The sequence below is a fragment of the Serinus canaria genome, chromosome Z, assembly GCF_022539315.1.
Source record: "Serinus canaria isolate serCan28SL12 chromosome Z, serCan2020, whole genome shotgun sequence".
Taxonomy (NCBI): domain Eukaryota; kingdom Metazoa; phylum Chordata; class Aves; order Passeriformes; family Fringillidae; genus Serinus; species Serinus canaria.
The window spans coordinates 52,951,806-52,973,260 of NC_066343.1; the positions used below are offsets into that span (position 1 = coordinate 52,951,806).

General features: G+C 41.3%; 1 protein-coding gene across 5 annotated transcripts in view; it reads right to left on the minus strand.

Moving 5' to 3' along the window:
• Window positions 1–21,455, minus strand: part of LHFPL2 (LHFPL tetraspan subfamily member 2) — a 119,733-nt gene that overhangs the window by 9,593 nt on the left and 88,685 nt on the right. For 4 of the 5 annotated variants that reach the window (XM_050987047.1, XM_050987044.1, XM_030237307.2 and 1 more), the window contains one exon: window positions 8,294–9,077. In XM_050987047.1, the coding sequence (XP_050843004.1) occupies window positions 8,294–8,723 (430 nt within the window). In that variant the 5' untranslated portion in view covers window positions 8,724–9,077. Of the gene's footprint in view, window positions 1–8,293; window positions 9,078–13,022; window positions 13,973–21,455 lie in introns of all 5 variants that reach the window. The other variant, XM_050987045.1, reaches the window with a different exon arrangement.

Below are 21,455 nucleotides of genomic sequence, written 5' to 3' on the forward strand. Positions count from 1 at the left end.
CCCTGACACACAGGTGAAGAGACAGCCTCCGACTCGGCAGCTGCACAACAGACACCTTCAGCCTGTGAAGTGATTCAGTAATACCATTTTAATCAGATGCGAGCTCAAGAGATGGGCTCAGGCCTGCTGACATGGCGTTTCTAGCACTCCACACCGGCTACAGGAAAAGCATGAGATGCTGAATGGAGCATTGCTTAGAGTACCCACAGCACAGGGCCCCAGACCTGCCTCTGCAACTGCTCTTCAGCCCCCTGGATGGCTGCCAGGCCCACCAAATGCAAGCAGCTGACAGAGGCACCTAGGTCTTTGTCCAGAAAGAAAGGGGAAACTTTGCATGTCCTAGTGTCTTGGAAATGGCCTCTGGCCCACTCATAAATGCTGCATGAGGAACAAAAGAAAAGTTCACAGCATTATGAAGATCAATGCTTTAAAAATCCTACCTGGACACCAGAGCTGGTGCAGGCTAACACAAGCAGATCTGTTTTGGGGCATGTTGGAAGCATGGCTGTTGAGAGGGGGAGGGTTGCCAGCAGGCAGTGCACTCAGGCAAGTGCACACCTTCATATCTTCAATCACTGCAGATGACTGCTCACATATATAGATTTCAGTGTACCCTAAGCTGAGGCAGATGAATTAATAGTTTAATACTACAACCAGGTGATGGCTCAAAACCTGCATGGATTTTTTTCCCTTTAGAATTGTCTCAGGGGCATGCACATACCAGAAGAAAAAAATGTTTCTCTAATCACTGTCTTTCCCAAACTGAGGAAGAGGGTAAGGCCCCTACTCTCATGTTTCTTTTCCCATGTATCCCAAATCGTAGATGCTTACTCATAACCAAACCTATGCAAACCTCTGATGACATTAGTTCTGTTGCAATCTGCAAACAGAGACAGAAACACAGCGCAGGGGACTACTGGTGGGACACTCAACCATTATGTTTTACAAAAAAAGTACAAAATAACTCAGTCTATTAGATCAATGTTAGGAATCTGGGGGGGGTTGTTTATTATATTGGTATGATCTTACTGCTTAGACTTCTCTGAAGTGAAGTGTGAGCCTGCAGACTGCTGTTTTAAAGAGAGGACATGGTAAATTCACCATTAGCTTTTAATAATTTTTACATATGTGGTGAGAGTGCCCATTAGTTGGGAGGGAAGAAAATGTGTAGACTCAAAGTAAAATCAGTCTCAAGCCTTGAAGTGACACTGCTGCCTCTTTGCTGGTTGTCAGCCAGGTAAAATCACCACACTCCGGGGGCTCCCATGTGGTGGCTGGAAACCCAAGCAATTGAATCAAGATAAAGCATGTTAAAAGGGAAAAACCAAATGTTTAAATTTTTTCAGCAGCACAGAAGTAAACAAAGACTCTGCACTCATCAGGCCATTGCTCAGGAACAGCCACCTCTCACATTTTACCTTAAGACCCAAAAAAGCACTGAGTGTTTTTAATGTAGGATGACCCTATAAAAGGCTCAGTCCATGTTCCCAATTGAGAAATTCAGTTTAAGATGGTAAATTCAAGGCGGCTTCTGAATCAGGAAAGAAAGGCCATATTAAATATTCTGTTCTTGAAAGAAGCAGGGGCCAAGATCCCATCTATTTCCTACCACTCACCATAACCTTTTCCACTGCCGTTCAACCAGTGAGTGCCATTGCTTCCAAACCACCAATCACTCATGCTGGATTAGCAGAAAGGGAATGAAATATGACTATAGCCCAGTAAGGGAGGCCAAAACAACCACCTCCCTAAGCTTAAACAGAGGTAAAAGGGCAGCAGGTCACCTTTTTCATGGCCTTACATTTCCTCAATACTGATCCCATAGTACAAACAAAACTTCAGTTTGGGGGTGGGGGAGAGGAGCTGCAGAGGAACTAGGACTCAGCCTGAAGGAAAAGGCAAATGAGATGCAGGAAAGGGAGAATTTCCTGTGGCTTCATGAGCTATTCAGCAGCACAGTGCAGGGCATCTGCACTGGGTAAGAAAGCACAATTCAAATCCACTTACTTCCTCACCACCACATCAGGACCACCAAAGACAGAAGCTCAGCAAAAGACAGCCCCTTTTCAAGAGCTCATTTCATCTTTTTTTCTTGTGTTTGAGTGAGAACACAGCATTTGCTAAGTTTGAATGTTTTCTTTGTGTTTGCATTCCATATACAGACAGCAGCATCTGTTTTGGCTCTGAGGCCTAGAACCAAAAATCTGACAGAAACAGAGCCCTTGTGCCCTCCTGATATCCCCGTGGCCTCTTGGGGTCACCAGCACTCTTTCCCACACCACCAGGGCAGGGGTGTAAAGAAGTGCTCAGCGCTTCACCTCTGCTGGTATGAGACCTCAGTGTGCACATGTGCCACAGGTAAAATCTTTTTGAGTGGGTAACATGGGAGCCTCTCTCACACTCAGCGCTGTTTGTTGGAAGAGACTTCTGCTTGCCAAGATAATCAACTGCCAAACTTGATCACTGAAAGCCTGAAATTTTTGTTTATTTTTCTATTCATTTTAATCTGCTGTGTGTCTGCCAGTTTTCATCTCCTGCACCTTGATAATGCAGGAGATGAGCTGACCTCTGAATCTAACAAAACACTGAAATCTGCATTTTATTTGTTTGAAGTTACTAATGGTCTCCCTCAGGCTTAAGAGCAATTTAGCACTTGAACTCAGTTTTCCTTCCCTGGCATATTCCAAGACAGCAGTCCCCTTTGCATGAACTTTCAGCAGCCAAGCGTGCATTAGATATCATGGTGGGATTGGGCCATATAGGTTACAGGAAGCACCATACCGCAGACAGCAAAAGCAGTTCAGACTGTCAGGATTTCCATCTGAAATCCCTCTCCCCTCCCTTTTTATTTCTTCCCACCCCAAGAATTCAGAATTCTGGCATCAGAAAAGAAAAACTCTGAGCTGAATCCAAAGAGGAAATATGCTTTTTGAAAAATGCATGCTCTGCATTTTAGAAAGACAAACAAGAAGCTTCCTTGCCTTCAAGGGCAAAATCACTCTTGCTTTGCTCTCCTACTGCTTGGGCTCCCTGGCTGTTCAACAGCTTCTGCTGCCTGCAGGCAACATCAGCTCACAAGGTGCTTTCTTCCTTATTCACCAGTTTGTCTCTTTCTCAGACAAAGTAATGCCTTGTACAGCATGATGCCACCTATAAACAAATATCCTAAACTATGCCGCAGCTACTGTAACCTTTTCTGTTATGGTATGAAAATGAAAGAGCTGTAGAAGTCTCGTGCCCCTTCTACCACAGCTTGGTGTCTCCTGCTTTTTCACCCCTCCATGATGAAAGGTCTGGCTGACCTCCCACTTCCTCCCCAGCTTCCTCCTCTGCAACTCCCACCGGCCTCCTTAACTTCCAGCAGCCAGGAGTCTGCAGTTGCATGGCTGCACACACCATGAGCCCACCCCGTGTGGCTGGATCCCACTTCACCCACCCCCACAATCAGCTCCAGATCCTCATCTCCTTCAGATGGTTCCTATCACACTCTGCTCAGGCCATCTTCCTAATCACCCAGCCTCCCAAAATGAAAACGGTGCCAAGTAAGTATAACAGGCCAAACAATTTCTCAGCTTAAGAGATGTAAAACAAACTCTTTCAGCAGTGAAGACAGACTGTTATACACACATCTGCTTTGAAACTGAATTTCACCTCTTCATTTTAGAAAGCTGCAGAGAAGTTTCTTTGCATTTGAGGGTAAAATTGTACTTCTGGAACTGAACTATTGCCAAGGTACTTCAGCAGCTCCTGATGGAGGAACCCTCCAAGATACCAAGAAGGGAAAAGGAGAAGACATGGATAGTCATAGAGAGAAATCATGAAAAGGTCAGAAGAAAGAATGCAAAAGAGCTCTTGAGACACCTGAGAAGAGAAAGTACTGCAGAAGAGCTATCATTCCTTGGGACTGAGCAGGGCAACAGTCATGGGGAAAAAAAAACCTCCCAGACCTTGGAAAAGAAGAAACTTCTGGGGTGACAGAGAGAGGCCCAGAGCTGCAGCATCTGGGCCCAAACAGACAGACTCAACTAAGCATCCAAGGGAACTTAATGCTCTCTGGCCTGCCTGCAGCAGCCTCTGAAAACACCAACCTCTGCTGTGGTTACTGGATATCTACCCGTTAAAGATGCCAGTGGCACAGCCAGCCACACCACACGACAGCAAAATGCAGCCATATATTCACCTGAATAAACCAGAGACACTCCTTGGTGTGCACCTGGCACACAGCAGGTCTTCTCACAGATGCAACCCAATTTTTACATGTTTCTGTCAAGCCCCATTACAGTTAGGAGACAGTGGACTGTGAACAGAAGAAGAGATGAGAAGGGGGAGACCCATGAGAGGCCTTCCTGACGAAGCCATCAGCATCCTGGAAAGATTTCAGAGAAGAGGAACTATTTTATCTTCTTTTGGTAAACGTTCCTGGCAAGGCAGCCCTGCTCCAGCACAGTAAAACAGAAGTAAAAGAAACTGAACTCCCAAACCCATTAGCCTTCCTGATGTGTCAGCTCCATTTCCCCACTGCTCTCCCCAAAGCCTTTGCAGGCACATGATGTCAAGCTCCACACAAAAACCCACAGGGGCTTGCTCAAGGTCTGTGGTTGATATAACATTAGTGCAGATACTTTAGCTTCCTCCCCCTGGTGTGCAGTCAAGGTGCTGCTGGTGCATTGTGGCTCAGCTGCAAGCCAGCCAGACACTGGCTGTGGGGAAGGGGTTGTGTCTGCTCAGCCATGGCAGAGACCAAAAAAGGAAGCCAAGTTGCTGATTATGAACTTCATAAAGGAAACTATCAGAGATGAAAGCCAAACTTGGTTTAGGCTCTGTCCTAAGCTCTCCCCACCCTCCTTTGAGGCTAGGTTATGTTTATATTATATTACTTAGCAACCAAGTGAAGTACACAAGCCCAAATAAGACTTGTAAATACATATGCAATTACACTATAGACATACCAAGATATGTCAGTACCAGATCACCAATTATTCACTTCCTATAGCTACATGATTACTGTGAAAATTTACTTTGAATTGATTCTTGTCAGTTAGCATGTAATAATATCCTTTCTCCTCCAGTCTCTGCATTTCAAGTGATTCACAGACTAAAAGTAGAATACTTTCCCTAAAAAGACATACAAATGAAAGTCTGCCTGGTCTTCCTGCTGCTGGATAGTAATTATCTATTCAATTACATGTCTCCATTCTCTGCACTCTCTAATGCAGAGAAAACATGCTTATCCAGATGAAGCAATCTTCAAACATCTCCAAAACCAGGGCTATTGATTACTGTTTCCACCGCTGCAGAATAAAAGACACTGCAGTCTGAAAGTAAAGGGGTAGAAATTCTTGCTCTATTACAAAGGAATTACAGGAGTTTAAACAACAGCCATATTTTCTTCCTTTATGGCCTTGTATTTCTCATTTTCTGCCACAAAAATAATAAAAGAATCCCTATGGTCCAGATAGTTGTATGGCTTCCTCCTGTTGATCTAAATGACAGTTTGCACATTTGTCCAAGGGCCATAACAGAAGAGATGTTGCTTTCTGCTCTGTAGTTTCATCGTAGGCATCATCCACAACTGATCTTGCTAGACTGGAAAGATATATCCGGTATCTGTTATTGTTTTTTCATGATGAATTCCAGGCATAAATTAGGTTGTTGTATGTTTTTAATTATATTAAATCTCTACTGCAAAGATAGAGAGATTTTAAATGAGATTAAGTCTGCAAGATCCTGAGTTCCTGTAGATGACTCTACCATGTGTGCATCTCATGTTTAAAAAGGAGATGTTTGACATACTTGCAAATATTGTACTGATATAGACTGACGAACAAAATTATTTTGTGAATTCTACTTGTACACTTACTAAAAACATAATTTTCATATTAGAAAGAATGATACTATGCTTAAAATTATTAAGGTGGGGTTATAACTTGTTCTCTGGTTAGGGCATTAGTTTATCTATCATAACCCCTGTCTGAATTAGCCACGCTGACAACTGTCCCTCTTGAGCAACTTGCTTTAAAAAAAAGCATTTTTCAAAACTCAGGAACCAACAAAGTTTAAATTAGCATCCACCGTTAGTGAAAAGGAAAATAATTGCAACTAAGTAAGCAGATGTTATAATTCTACTGGAACAAAAGCAGCAGTGGACCCAATAAAATTAATCTTGAGAAAATGAGCTGTGAGCCACAAGATGCCTGGCTGTAAATACTGGCAGCAACGTTACAGTAAGGTGACCTCTCTCTTACCCAGTTTCATGCTGCGTCATTTATCTGAATTGTAAGAAGGGAAGTGCTTCTATGCTCAGTACAACTTGTGAAGAACTGATCTATGCCCTAACACATACGAAATGCTTTGTCAACTGTACTGTTCAATATTTCAGGCTGCAAATCCCATTATGGGTACAGCTGGCTTGATAATAAAACATAAAACTGTCTTAGCATGCATTTTCTCACAAATGCATGGTCTCCAGAACACTATTCTAAAATATAAGTACCTTCTACCTGCTAATCCTAGGAGACAGACTAGGTGTTTTGAGATGGTATCAGAGCTATAAGTAAAGTCATCTTTTCAAAAGACCCAAATCTGACATGCCAAAGACCTATTCATGCTGCTAAGCAATCTCTCCTGTAAAAATGCCCCTCCAAAAGAAAACAAGTAATAATTGCATCTCCTGGAAAAACAGTCATGGATTATTTCTGAAGCATAGAGTAAGAAAGCAAGAAACTAACAACTTCCCCTGCTTTAATCTGCACTGCCAAGCTGCTTCCTTGTCACACTGCTTGTGGCAAATTCTGTATACCAAGACTACAGCAAAACCTGCCATATTAATCTAAAGGACCTGATATGCTAATTGTATGCCACCATATGAACAGAAGCATCTTTGGCCAATCTAGGGATATGATTCTGCTCCAAAAGTACAAACCTGACATTGTGGGTGACATGAAACAACTGTTATGCTTCTATACTGAAGATGAATGAAGAGGCCAGTGGTGAGAGCCACTGTGGTAGTGCTTCAGGAGGCAGCATCAGCCAGTCCCTGACATGTAACTCTGGCTTTGGAGGGTTGCAGCAGGCAGTAAAGTCAGTCTTCACCTACGTCTCCATGTGTATTTAGAATAAGATTATGTTAGGTCTCAACTAAGAAAATGAAACCATTCAGCTTCAGATAAAGGTCTGAATATCTATCATTACATCTCCTGTTCAGGTATAGCCATCACATACATGTTTGGCCACCTCAGTGGGGGTGAGAAGGGGGAAAGCTGGATTCACATTTCAAGCAAAACAAGTTAAAAGCTAATTTTTTGTTGTGATTAAATAATTTTGTGAATTGAAAACATCTGTTAAGAGCCCCACTGAGATAAGAAGAGGAGGGGGCCTTGCTCATTCCCTCCCTCCTCACGGGTCTCTGAGGGCTGCCAGAGGCAGGGCTGAAGACCACTCTCCTCCTCCAGGTGACCACACACACACAGAGCACAAAATTTGAACACCTGTGTATGACACAGGTTTTCCCCATGGCTCAGTGGCAACTACAGAAAAATGAATTCTTCTCTAACTAAGGTTCTAACCAGGGCTGGTTTACTAACAGTCCTTTAATCTCTGTAAAATCTATGGGTTTAAGCAGAAACACCAAATCCCTAGAACAAATTCGTCTTTTCAGGCAAAGCACAGCTGATCCTTGAACACTAAAAAGACAAGCTCACTGGGCTGGGTAACTGCAGCTGAACAATAAGCTGGCTAAAGGAAAGGTTTATCTCAAGATATCACTTGTCAAGCTCACAGCTTTGAAGGAGGCTGCTTGGAATGAAATGCTGGAGGAACTGGGTGTGCGACTATAACCAGTTCTTAGCCCCAGGGTGGTTTTTACCCTCACCACAGTGATGAAGCCTTTGAGACACTAAGGAAACTGCCTTCAGTCCATGGAAAAATTACTAAAGTAGTGAGAGGGAGAGAGACTGCCTTAATATGAATATTAACTTTGTTCTCTGCTGGTAGCAAAGGACAGAAGTTTTTGTAACTGAAAGAAACTCAAACAGAGGAAAAAAACCAAACAGCAAACAAAAGCAATACTGGTCAGTTCATTTTGGCACACAGTCGGCTGCAATTCTGCTGCCAATGTCAGTGTATTACATGCTGTGTGGCTATAAATTTCAGTTATGGTTGAACAAACACCAGCGTATAGAATCACTCTGGGTCTGCCTAATGCAGTCTGTGTGCAGGCAGGCCAGAACTGCTATGTTTCTTCATCTGAATCACCCCAAAATTAAAAGTTCAGTTGCTCTCAAAGTGCACGTACCTGCAATCCCTTGTAGCAGCCCACAGACATTAAAAATGCTTTTCTTCATAATGCTCTGCACACACATAGTAAAGACAGACACAAATGCCACGGTGCAGAGAATCATGATTCCCATGGCTAGGAAAATAGCGGTTGCCTGCCAGAACCCACTGGCAATCTCACTGAAATTTTCAGCGTAAGGCCCACAAAGCGTGTCTCGTCTGGAGAACTGCATGTGGGAGATCCTGGTGCAGCGCCCGTAGATGCCCAGCGTTGGACGGTAGGGCTCCTGCTGTCCCCCCGTTCTGTTGTCCACCTCCTCGGAGCTTGAAGGCTTTGCTTTGCCAATCAGCCAGTCCGCACTCATGAAGGCAATGAGCTCTGCAAAAGCCACCAAGATACTCAGGAGAGTCCACAGCATCGACCGACACGTTACAATGACATGACACATATTGATGTCCAGTGCTTGTGATCAGTGCAGCACACTTAAAAAAATCCAGATACAAGGGAGAAAAAAATTAAATTAAAAAGGAAAAGGACCCTAAGAATATCACTGCAGCTGCTCTGACTACTTTCTCAACTCTCCCACAAAGGCCAAGATGAAGCTTCTCAGAAGAAGAAGTGAACAGCCTCAAGTCTTGCAAGCAGTGCAATCATTTGCTCTCTCTGTTTAGTTCCTCCTTTTTTCTTTCTGGGATGCTGAGCTCTGAAGTATGCGTTTCTTTCTTAACATTCATACTGGCACATGACACTGCAGGCTGGTGGGGGAGGCTACAAGGACTGCCCACTGTTTGACATCATACACCTACAAGAAAAGAGAAAACACATCAGCAGTGAGAAATAAGTCATTTCCACCCCCACAACAAACTAAGATCTGGCACAGATTCACATCAACATATAAAGCTCTAACAAGGGCTGGTCAAACAGAGCCTGCTGGAAACCTCTCTGATTTGTTGCAGGGGAGTAATTAATCTCCCTCCCATTGCTGCCAATACTTACAATATCTGCTGTGCCCTATCCCATGGTGGGTGTTTGTCAAACACTTTGCAAGCAAAGGTCTCAGTAACACCCAGTGGTCCCACCCACTCCTACCACCACACCCCCATCATCTTCTTCTGGTCCAAATTACTAAAGGTGCTGGCAGTCACCCAGCAAAATGTTTGGACATGTTTAAGCAGTTTCACAGATGTGCAGCTCCTGCCTTCACTTTGGGGAGGCAGCACAGCCTGACTTCAGGACAGAGGCTGAGCACAGCTCCACATGCCATGGGCACCTAGGTGCAAGGGGCAATGAAGGAACCTTGTTCCAACCGTCTGGGTTTCTGCTGACTGCAGCTGAGCCAGCCCCGCCTCAAGAAGAGGTGAGCAAGATTACAGTTGCAGACAGCTCACCCTGTGATGTGGTGACCCCTTTGAAGCCTGGATTTTGCAAGGAGTGGTGCCTCCCTGGGTCTGGGATCAAGGTTTGCACCAGCATTTCAGGAAAACACTGCCTGCGGGTATGTCACACACCTCATCTTGAACTGTTGCCAGCACTGGCAGCCTGTGGTGACTTATGCCATTGTAAACAGGAATCTATGGAAAAGCACCCCCGTCACTGCCAAGGGGCCCAAAGCCCCAGTCAGAGAGTCTGCCAGTCAGCCTTGAGCCTCCCAACTCCCCTCAATTCCCCTCCTCTGCAGCCCTGTGTACGCTGCGACTGCAGCAAAATGTTCCCCAGGGCTTTCCCCAAGCCTTTATACTGCCTTTCAACAGCGGCTGATGACATTCCCAGAGTTACACTTATCTTAGTACAAGAGGCAGAGATCACCACACTTCCAACTCCTATCCAAATATCAGCCTCAAAATAACAAACAGGTCATCCCACACGCCTCTGCTCTTGAACTGAAACAGTGTTGCCTGAAAGCAAGGGTGGGAGCAGGAAATGCCCTCATGTTACCCCCTCCACCATGAGAATGCAGCACTTTGAAGTTTTCTTCACCAAACCCCAAATACTGACATTGAACTGGAGGCAAGAGTAAAGAACCAGATCTGGACCTCACTGCAGCGGTGCTGCAGTCACCAGATGCCAGGAAAACAGGCATCCCCAATATTCTTTTTAGGTTTGTCATGGGGTTGGTATTTAATTTCTTAGGAATTCTGAGTCGGATGGTTGAATATTAGTCCCACTGAATGCAAAATTGAAACAAACACATGCAGCTTCACACATTCAGAATTTCATCCAGAAATTTCTACTCCCTCCTATATTAGACATAGTGAATAATCTGCAAGATTTAATCCAGCAATTTCTACTCCCCCCCTACTAGTTGCAGTGAATTGTCTAGATCTGCAGATTCCTTTGGTAAAAGAAGCCTACAGCTGATGTGCCAACAGCAGAATTTGTCTCCTGTAGTTCAGTGTTATGGCACTGCCTTAAAAAGGGACTTTAGACATAGTGAGCAGAGCATTAAGTTTTCAAGCAACCTGACATGCTAATGACTTGAATACACCCTTTGAAATAACAGAGAGCTGAAGTGTCAGCCAGCCAAAGGAAGTTAATTTGCTCAGTATTTCCACTTAAAATAATGACTGAAATGTAGAGAATGTCCACTACAAACCAATATTCTTCCGATGCCATCTGCATGATTAAAGAGAATTTAATTGAAAATGCCTTTATTTTTTTAAAATATGCTCCAGGAAGTTCTAAAATCTGTACTTCTCTGCAAGAACTGCACCCATATGAACTCCTCATCTTTGTAATTCCAGGATTTTCAGTGAGGTGGAAGGGACGTCAGAGCTGAACACCCATAATGGCTGTTACTGTTGACTCTGTACTGCTGATATAAAACACCATTTATTGAACACAGATGAAAACAAAGGTCATATTTACTTAGGTAGGTGGATATTCCAGATGAACACTGGCAGCCATAAAAATATATCACTGATAACAAACATGGGGTGCTATACTAGAAGAAAAGACCGAATCATGGGGTTCTTTTCCAACTGAAATGTAAGCGCAATAAATTGCAGCAAAATTTTATGACAATATCTCTGGAAAAGTCACTGCATGAAAAAAACAGCCTGTCTAAAGCTGTCATGGAAGTCATGTCAACTCTCAGACATTCACTTCGCTGTTGCACAACTACAGGAAATTTTTCAGCATCTAAAAGTGAGGTAGTAGATGTCATTGAGAACTACAATTCAATTGAAAATACTTTGGTTTGGCTTTTCCTAGGCAATGAGTACTTTATTCTGGTGCGAAACACCAAGAGTCAATGCACATACCAATGTATCCTCATCCCTGGGAGAACTTTTGCATAAGCTTTTCCATGCACTAGTGATGTACTCAAAGAAGAGTACCACTCACCTGCAAGTCCTTTTTGTCAGACAGACAAAAACATTTAAAGTAGGATGGTGAGCTCAGAGGAGGGCAGAGGCATTTCTTTCTGAGACTTAGTAAGGAAAGACTGCAGATGAAGCATTGAAGACAAGTTCTAGCTCAGTCATATTTAGGTAGTTAACCTTTTCCTCCCAACAACCTCCTCCCCCCTATGGCTTTCGCAATGAACCTAACCATCTCTCATGTGGCTCCAACAATATGTTTGTGCTATACATGGAAGCCTTTCCAGCTACAGGCTGTGCTAAATAACTGTGCTTCATAAAGCTTCACTCTGCTCACCTCCTGCTTTTTTTTCCTCCATTTTCACTCAGCAGAAACTCAAACCAGGCCCTGGCAAGGCTGAAAACTAGCTGTTTATTCTTCCTCTCAGTTTCCCATCCCTCAACAAGTTTTTTCCATGACAGAGCCGTATGTTCTTCACAGCACGCCACTCAGCATCCACTTCTGACCGACTGTCAAAATATTTGCTTTGACAACCCAAATTCAAAATACACAATGGTTCTTTAACCCTTTTGGTATTAACTCATTCAAAGTAATTCCTGCTGAAGAAGCAGATTACAAGAAGTAGCCTCACATCATAGTCATTTGGGACTCTCCCTATTTTTACTACTGCATTCAGTCACACTGGTGTGGAAGGAGGCCATTCATGCTGCGAAACAGCCCTGCAGAGCAAGTGCCCACATGAGTCACACACCATAGCAGCACGAGGGCCTTGGCAGTGCCATTCTGGCCTTCCACAAACCCACAATCCTTGTCTGGACAGCACAGCTCTTGGATGTCTCAAACTAAACCTTCAGCCTCATTTACCCTGGCTACCAGAACCATGCTCATAGTCACGCTCTGCATTAAGTGAAGTCTAACACAGTGAAAAGATGTCAACGAGAACATCAGATCCTCAAAGTATCCAAAGAGAATAAGAATTCTCAAACGCAAAATTTTTTTGGTTATTTTAATCTAACAAATCAAGCCAACTTAAAACATTGCTAAAACTTCCTTTCTCTTCAAATTCTATTTTGACAACCAGATACACTGCCTCCAGTCATACTTTCACATCTCTAGCTAGGACTATTCAACTGTTGCCTTATACTATACAATATGTCAATGTTCAAAGTATATAAACAACGTATATTTTTCTGAATGAGATAAAGAAACAAAATTGCCTCCACTTTACTTACACTGCCAAAACCAGAAAGTGAGAAGCTTATCCAAATGATAATATTTGAATTAAAGTTTTGATTTTGAAGATGTTGAGCTCCAGGGTTTTGCTTTGGCATACCAGGCAGACAGAAAGGAACAGCTGCAAAATACAAATCTGAGGCTGTTTATTTTAAAAAGGTGTCTGACAAGTAGTGTACAAGAGAACCACAAGTACCTTGCAGAACAATGCTGTGGCCAGTCCTTCATGCTCCCCTCATGATTTAGCTGAAGTCCAAGGCTCGGACTACGATTCAGCTTTTGCCCTTTCCAGTCTGGTTCTGTCAGCTCAAGAGTGAGAATAAATAATTTTCAGATAAGTAGCTTTTGGCTTGGCTGAAGCAAACAGCTGAATGGAAGACCACACAGACTGCTGAAGCCATCCCAGTTTATAAAATAAATCCAAGCACAGTTAGACATTTTCTCCTAAAGTTTGTTGGGGTCCAAAGTACAACCACATAGAGGAATTTCTAAATCTTGTTTACCATACACAAGCTTGAGCATCTCATAATGAAAAATGAGCATATCTTGGAAGTCTGGGTCCTGCTTTCTCTGAAAAGTTTTTCATTAGCAGTAATAAACTCTCTGAATATGCTTTGAACTATGAGAGTGGAAGTGGCTCCTATTTGTGTTGATGTTTACTCACTATTTAAAACCAACAGAGAGAGGCTCACACACTAAGACTAATTACCTCAAGCTGACCCCCACCCAGGCTGACATGAGATCCGACTTTAAAAAGCTTCTATCCTTAGGTGTTATTGGACAAGCAAAGTGTTCAATTGTGAGCTCATCCTGCCTGGTGGAGCGAGGCAGCCATCAAACCACCGAGGTAAGAGGGACTGCACTTCAGACAATGTGATATGAGCACTAGAGATTGTTCATTTTCTGGATAAGTGATAAATGTTGGTAAATAAACTTCTACTCCCACTCAGTCCTCTCAGCATTCTTACAAAAACTGCTGCTCAGAAGGAGATGGCAGGCTTCTGCCAACTTCCCAGAAGTCTTCAAAGCAGTAGAGCAGACAACAAGCAGCATTTGTGAGGAGACAGAAAGGTGCGCCTCTGCATTTCTACCCCAGACACTTAGAGGTGACTTGCAAATGTGAAAAGAAGTACATGAATCACACTCCTGTCAAAAGAGAACAGTGACAAGGATTAGTACTTCAGAAAAGACCAGTTGTCCCAAATGGTTTGGTGTAGGCTCTCTTTGCAGACCTCTCTTTGCAGACCAAGGAGCTCTGGTGGCACAGGTTTCTGACAAACCCTACATACTCACCACAGGAAGCACCTGGACCAAGAAGAGGGAAGGACACTTCATTGTGCCTTTGTTTCATTTTCTAAATGTGACACATTTCAAAGTGATCAAAAAGATTCAGTGTCAGATAACAAAATGGAGAAGGTGCTTTAGAGCTGAAGTGGCTGCACAGCTTCAGACAAACAGCAGAGAACAAACAAAGGATCCTCCATTCACCTACGAATTTTCATCAAATTACTGCCAACCTAAACAACATTCCAGAACAGAGCTTTTTACTTGAAGAACAAAGAGCAAAGTTTTGATTGGTCTTCACTTGTGAATTAAAAAGAGTGAATATTTGCATATCTAATGAATATTTAACCATTATAAACCTGCACAGGCATATAAATGAGTGCATTATTGTGACAGGTGGTTGAAAACACATCAGACTAAACAGATGAATTTTACTGGTAATGGAAAGAATGTAGACTTATGATGCATCACATCTTATTCCTGTTGGCACAATGTGAGATATGAAATGGAAAATTAAAAGATTTTTCAAAATAGTCAAAACTCACAGAAGTATCCTAATCAAAACACTATTACCTTGTTTTTCCTTTAAATTATCCTGTTTACTTCAGCCTCTCCCTACCACAGGAATGTAGATGTAAAATTTTCATTAAACAATCCCTCATGTGCCCAAATATTGTGTACACCAAGTGAAAAATAAACTTAAAAAACAAAAGAAAATAATTTTGACAGTGACTGTTGGTCTCCTGAACCTGGACATGATGTTTATTCCATTTCATCTTGCAAATGCTATGGAATATGACATCTAATTACAGGTGGATTTGTTTCTAGAATACAACACTGTAAAAAAAATAAATACAAAACTTCTTTCCAACTTATAAAAAAAAAAAGCAGTTTAAATGTACTCTTCTTTTTCTGACCTCATTAAAAATCATGGCAAAACTCCCACTGACTTTAATGGGGCCAATACATCACTGAAAAATCACTACAAGAATGAAAGTTTCCAAATCTTCAGACCAACTGCAGGGGTGGTTTAAACACAGAATTCATTTCCCTCTTCCCTCATCCAGACAAAACTTTGCTTATTGCCCCCCCACTAAGAGGATATCAAGCTAACTCAGATTTCCAGCATTGCCTCTGAAGCGCAAATTCTCAAGCTGGAGATTTGTTCCATTGCTCTGTATTTATTGACTTACAAAATTCCTTAAATCTGCAGCCATTACGTCGTGTTTTGAAAATTTACTTGGGATCTTTTGTAATTCCAAAATTTATTAAAGCCTACAATGTTAAGAAAAGCTAATGTGTGGTATTTCTATTGTTGCTTCTCAGGAGAAAATTACACATCACATCAAAAATCATCACTAAGGGAGCAATCTTGGCTACAATTAGTGATAGTCTAACTGCTCAGGAATTTACCAACTGGGAGCAGAATCATGACTTTTCTGTCCTAGTTTGATTCCTCAGTAGCTCACTGAAGTCTCAGTCTTCAGAAATCTCATCTGAAGCCCCCTTTCTTGGTTACCTACATATATGCAAGCAGACTCAAATATTCATTGTGTTGTGATTTCTTCATAAAACTCTTAACTTGAGCTCCTAAGGGAGTCTGATCAGAAAAAAAGGGAGGTTAGGAGAAAAATGGGAAGTCAGAAGGAAGGAACTACTAATATTTATAATATTTATACTAATACATATATATAAGAAAGCCTTGCTATTTTCATACTAAGGATTTTTACTTTATAGGAACCCACACTATGGCTATTTAAATAGTTAATGATGTGTGCATAAGCTAGAGCATCAGACCAAAACCACACGTAATCTGTGCTTATTGTAAAAAACAGTTCACCCCCATGAGTTCATTGTGACAGATTTGGAACTAGTCTTAATAATTTATTAATATTGTACTAAGATATTTATTATACTAATTCATTGGTTATTGTTTAATATGAGACTAGTCAGAAAAACAGGCAGGAAAGGAAAGAATGACTCAGTTGTGACACTTCTCAGCAAACTCTAGGGAATTGCTCACTAAAAAGACAAAACCAGCTCAGGAAAAGGCTCACAAACACAGCAGATCAAAGACCTAAGAATTGTTTAGGAAGGAACAGTCTTTCAAACTGGAGGGAAGAGAAGCTGTTTTAGACAAACAAGCTTAAGAGAAAGGCACCTATGGGATGTGCCTATTGAAGTGAGGCCAACATGGAACACCATATTGCGCTCCTCATTTGCCCTTAAACAAAGCGGACAGCCCTGCAAACAGCCTTGGTTCCTTGAAAGAAGGAAACACCACTTCAGTTAATTCCCGAAAGGAAACCACTGCAATATCTCCTTTTGCATTTGTGGCTCTGTTAGCAGAGCAATCACAAAGGTTATGGCTCTCCAGCCTGTCTGAACAGCCAGGGGTGGGTCATTCCTCTTCAGAGACAAGACCTAAGGCTGTAGACCCAAGAACTGACCTTTCCGAGCAGGAAGGACCCAGAGCTGTTTGCACTGTTACTCACTGCAAACAATCTTCTACATCAGTCCTTCCAGACTAGAAAGACACCTGACAGGTATCGACTGCTCCCCAGGTTCATGACGTGTAACACTCCCTCAGTAAGGAAAGGACACACTTTTGGCACAACAGGATCTTTGCACTTTGGATCCAAGACACACAGCTCAAGCAAACTACCTGCTACGACAGCAGTGACTGATGAGATGGAGAACCTATCTTGTCACAAAACGTATTGTAATCATTCTTGTTCCTCTTAATTCAAACTGAAAGTGAAGCATCGCTCAAAAACAATCAATACAGACAAGGCCCTTGGCACAGTAATGCATAAAATGTGTGTACATTACAGGAACACCTTGACTGTGACTTTTCCTTGTACTTGAGCCGAGGAGAACCAGCAGTGTCTCAGGTAAGTGAAAAGGGCTGTGATGGATCAGAGCTGCCAGAGCTACTGCTTCTATACTGGAAAGGATGTCTGAAGTATCTGGGTGCCACATACAATAGTAAACTTGAAAAGAGTGCAAGAAAAACCTTTTATCCAGGAAAAGGCAAAGTACACAGACACTGGCATATCTCTGTGCACATCAACTAAATGTGAGCTATAGTTATTATTAATGATTAACCTATTGACTATGGCCAAAGAGAAAAACTGAAATTACATATTTTCAATATTGCATATTTCATTCATCAATAGTTACAGGAATGCAGTGTTTAGTTGGGATCTCTAAAATGGAAGCTCACTGCAAAGAGCCTGGAAAAATTTAGACTAATAGCTGAAATACTGGAAATCCCACTTTAGAGCAAGAAGCAAAAATAAACAGATTATTTATTTTAGCAACTGGATTTAATTTTAAAGCCAAGATTGAAGATAATTCTACAGTTGAGCCATGTGCAAAATTCTGGCTTGTTTTAATGCAGCTTGACTTGCTAGACTAGATAATGCTAACAATCCTTTTCTGTCCTTAAAATGTATACAACCACGAAAATTAATAACTAATGAATGTTTGTAGAAACTGAAAAGGGCTAGAGGGGGAAAACCCCCACATCTTTCTCAGCTTCACTTTCTCCTAAAATGCCTCTGACTCTGACATCATGTGGCTTGTGTCACAGAAACAATGCGCAAACTAAGCGAGACCTGTGTGGGGATATGTATATAGGTTGGGTAATGGCTCACCTTACTGCCATATAAACAAAGGCAAAAAAAAGCAATAACCATAAACCATCCCAGTCCTCCAGAGGAGGTGTTCCCTCACTCATGTAATGAAGTCTGTAGCAATACTGTGAACTGAACCTCAATGCTGCCACTAGAAACCCGAAAACTCCGGAGATTTAATATACCCTGCAGGGTCTTGCACTGTGCCAAACACTCTTCTTGTCATCCTTCTAACACAGACCTCAGCTATTCCTGTGCCACTTTGAATCTATCCCTGACACACCACATGCAGACGTACCTTTCCTTCTCCACAAAGGAGGACTGTGGACATGGTCACATCCCCAATAGTGACTTTGATTTTCTGCTCACTGAGAGATGGTTTAGGTAGTAAACTGCAGGGTTTTTTCCCTACAGTAACCACTGATGAATTTGGCAATTACCACAGCAACATGTCAAAACAGCTTCAAAGAAATTCACCTGTAAAGAAGCAAACTTAGCTCTATGACTAGTTTTCTCCACTTGTGCTTCAGAGAGGAACATAAACTTACTCCTAGTATCTGTAGCAGATGATTTCCCAAACATGTATCTCATTGAAGAGGATGAAGCTACGGATACTCACGGGTCCCACTAGATTGTAGGGAGTGGACTTACTTCATGACAGATCACCTTTTTACGGATTGGATTGGTTAGTTTCTTTCAGTTCTCAGTGACATTAATGCTTTTGAAAGCAAATGCAGCCTACAGACTGGTGGGAGGGTAACGCTTGATTGTACCGTTGCCAGCAGGTAGAAAGTCCTTGATTATGTCTTTCCCATTGGAAATGCAAATGAATCAAAACGCATATCTAAAGATCTCCCAAGGAACAGACAGATAATTATTACTAAGAAAAACGTCCCTGCTTACACTTTTTAAAGCTTCCATAAGCTTTATGGAAATCTGTCTGCTCTGTGAGTTTCAAACACTTAACTGAATTCTGAAAATTATCTTTAAATGTAAGATTATCCAATAGATTTCCTCACTGCATTTCAAGTTTTATGCAAGCACAGAATTTTATGGCAAAATTAGAAGCACAGTACAAGAAAGAGTTTCATTAACTGTCCATCATGAAAGTTGCTGTTTAAAACCAATTCTAAACAGTGCACTCATTGCATTCTGTAGGTTGATACTGATTATTATTAGCATTAATTGGTTCTTTAAAATACATGGTTGCAAATTAAAAATTTTACCTTCTGTTTCCTAATAAATGCTCTCCTAAAAACTAACTAGATATTATTAAATCATTAATATCATGTATAAAGCTGAAAAAATATGGTCATTCAGACTATACATGTACTTAAACTGATCAGAATTTTACTCAGAATTTTTTACCATGACTCCCCAATCTAGGACAAATGTCCCAGTTTATGTTGAATATTTACCTTTATCTGAGGCAAATAGGACATGCTCTTTTGCCAATCTTTTTCTCTTTGGTTATGTTAAGATTGCAGAATTAAAAGTTCAGATGATGCAATCAAATAAGCAAAACCATTTCAGCCTAAAACAGAATATACTGAAAAAACACATATTTTCTCTAGTTTTTGGTTTGTTTGTTTTTTTTAAAGATGCTTAATCCAACATTCTCTCACTTTTGAGCAACAGAGATGCCCAAAGCATCAAGGGAGAGAAAATAAAGAAAATAAATCAAAATGGACTACTTAATATAGAGAGGAAAAAAACATGCAGGAAGAAAGAATAACATTATAATCTATAAAACAGGCTTGGGGACAGGGGGATTGAGTTTCTTTCCTAGTGAAGCACTGCCTAATGTACTGAAATGTTTCCAATGACTGCTACTTATTACTAAGCTCCATATCTCTAACAATGTGTAAAATCTTGCAATCTGACAAAGCTGAAATTTTGTCTTGTGTATATGTGTGTGTGTGTATATATATATATATATATATATATATATATACATACACATTACAAAAAGCTTGGAAACATTCTACCCTTATAAAATAATTTTACATTCTTCCTGAATAAAAGTTGAATCAGGAGATTTACCTATTTTGACAGATATAATATCAAGGACACCAAAATTCTTACTTTATTAAACCAGCATAAATATTTCTAGAAAAGTTAAATTTCAAAAATTATCATCTCAAGGCTTTAAGAAAAAACATAAACTGTAACAAATTCCACAATCCACTGAATAAATCAAACAGGAAGTAAAACAGCTTCAATGCACACCCAGTACCCTGACAGTCTCCCAACAATGTTGGATGAACGGTGTCTACAACACTTGCAGGTCATCAGTTTGGTATCTCTTATGCCAAAATGGCATAACGGGCTCCCCTTTTTATCTTTATGTCAGAGAATACAATTCTACAGGAAACTGGAAATAAAACTCAGTCTGTGTTCAGTGTATGCCACTTTTAGAAAAAATAAGGGATTGTTTCTTTTGGAATATTGCTTCTTTTTTACAATTTAATTCATTATGTTGAGTAAGAGCTGACAGATCCATCTGGTGTTCTGCATAGGATAAATTCCAAGAATACACTGGTTGGTACACTGCATTTACTCCAGGGTAAACAAGAACTTACCAAGGTAACAAACCAAAACCCAAATGGAGCATTTGAGTCCTTGCTTCTGTAATCACTTTTCCCGTGACCTGTCATGATGGCAGAAGTAACAGAAAAGAAGCACTCAAAGATTTTTGGTGCAGCCTGGTCTATTTGCAGCACAGACAGAACAAAAGATTTAACTGGACTGACTCACTATTTGGATAATGATCTCATCTGAATTGAGCTGTGAAAAGACTAAGTTGCTTGAGATGACATAATTGCTGTTGCAAAATCTAGGTTCCTCTAGTAGCAGCTCTCCTAGAAAGAAGGCTTTGTTGTAAGACAGATGGTGCAGTTGGTACATGTGCACAGTCAGGTCAGAGCTGCCAGAAGTGCTGCAGCAGCCTCCTTGCAGCAGGCTGTGTTCTCACAGCTGCAATTTGTGATCTGTGCCCTTGCAGTTTCTGCTCTTGTAGGGCTGAGCTCCACATCAAATGCTCGCCTTTGTGTTTGGAAAAACTCAGCATGCACCAGGCTTTGATGGTGAAGCCGTCACCACTGCCTTCATTCCTGGCATCATCTACACTGAAGGTAATCCCTGTTTTGCTGCCTGAGTAATTCTGGATAGATCACAAGAAAAATTGTTTATCTTTCACAAAAAATTCACAGAAAATTCCATTTCCTATGGATTGGAAGAGGCATACAAAGAAAGGTGCAGGAAATGCCACAATTGGTGGCAATTGTGTTCTTCTGTGCTCAAGCTGCCTGTCTTTGGCTTCAAGAACATTCACATTTCTTTACTGCGCATGTTTTTTCCAAGAAAGGAAAGAACTACTTTATTCATTTTTTACTACAATCAAAATCTGCTATCCTATTTAGGAAAAGGGAACATGGAAAGCAGAAGATATTAGATGGCAAAGTTATCTTTTTTTATTTTTCTTTTTCAGTATGGCACCGCTAAACACTTATTTTTTACAGTTTCAAAACCAAACTTAGGGTAATTCCTGCCCTATAAGCAATATTTGTATTTGCTCATCATGATCATGACCTTGGCAGTGTGATTTAAGGCTTCTGAGTCCTTGCAACTGTAGTAAACTCTCCAATTCTTTTACAAAATACTAGAATAACAAAAGAAAAACACTACTACTCAGTGGAAAGTGTTTA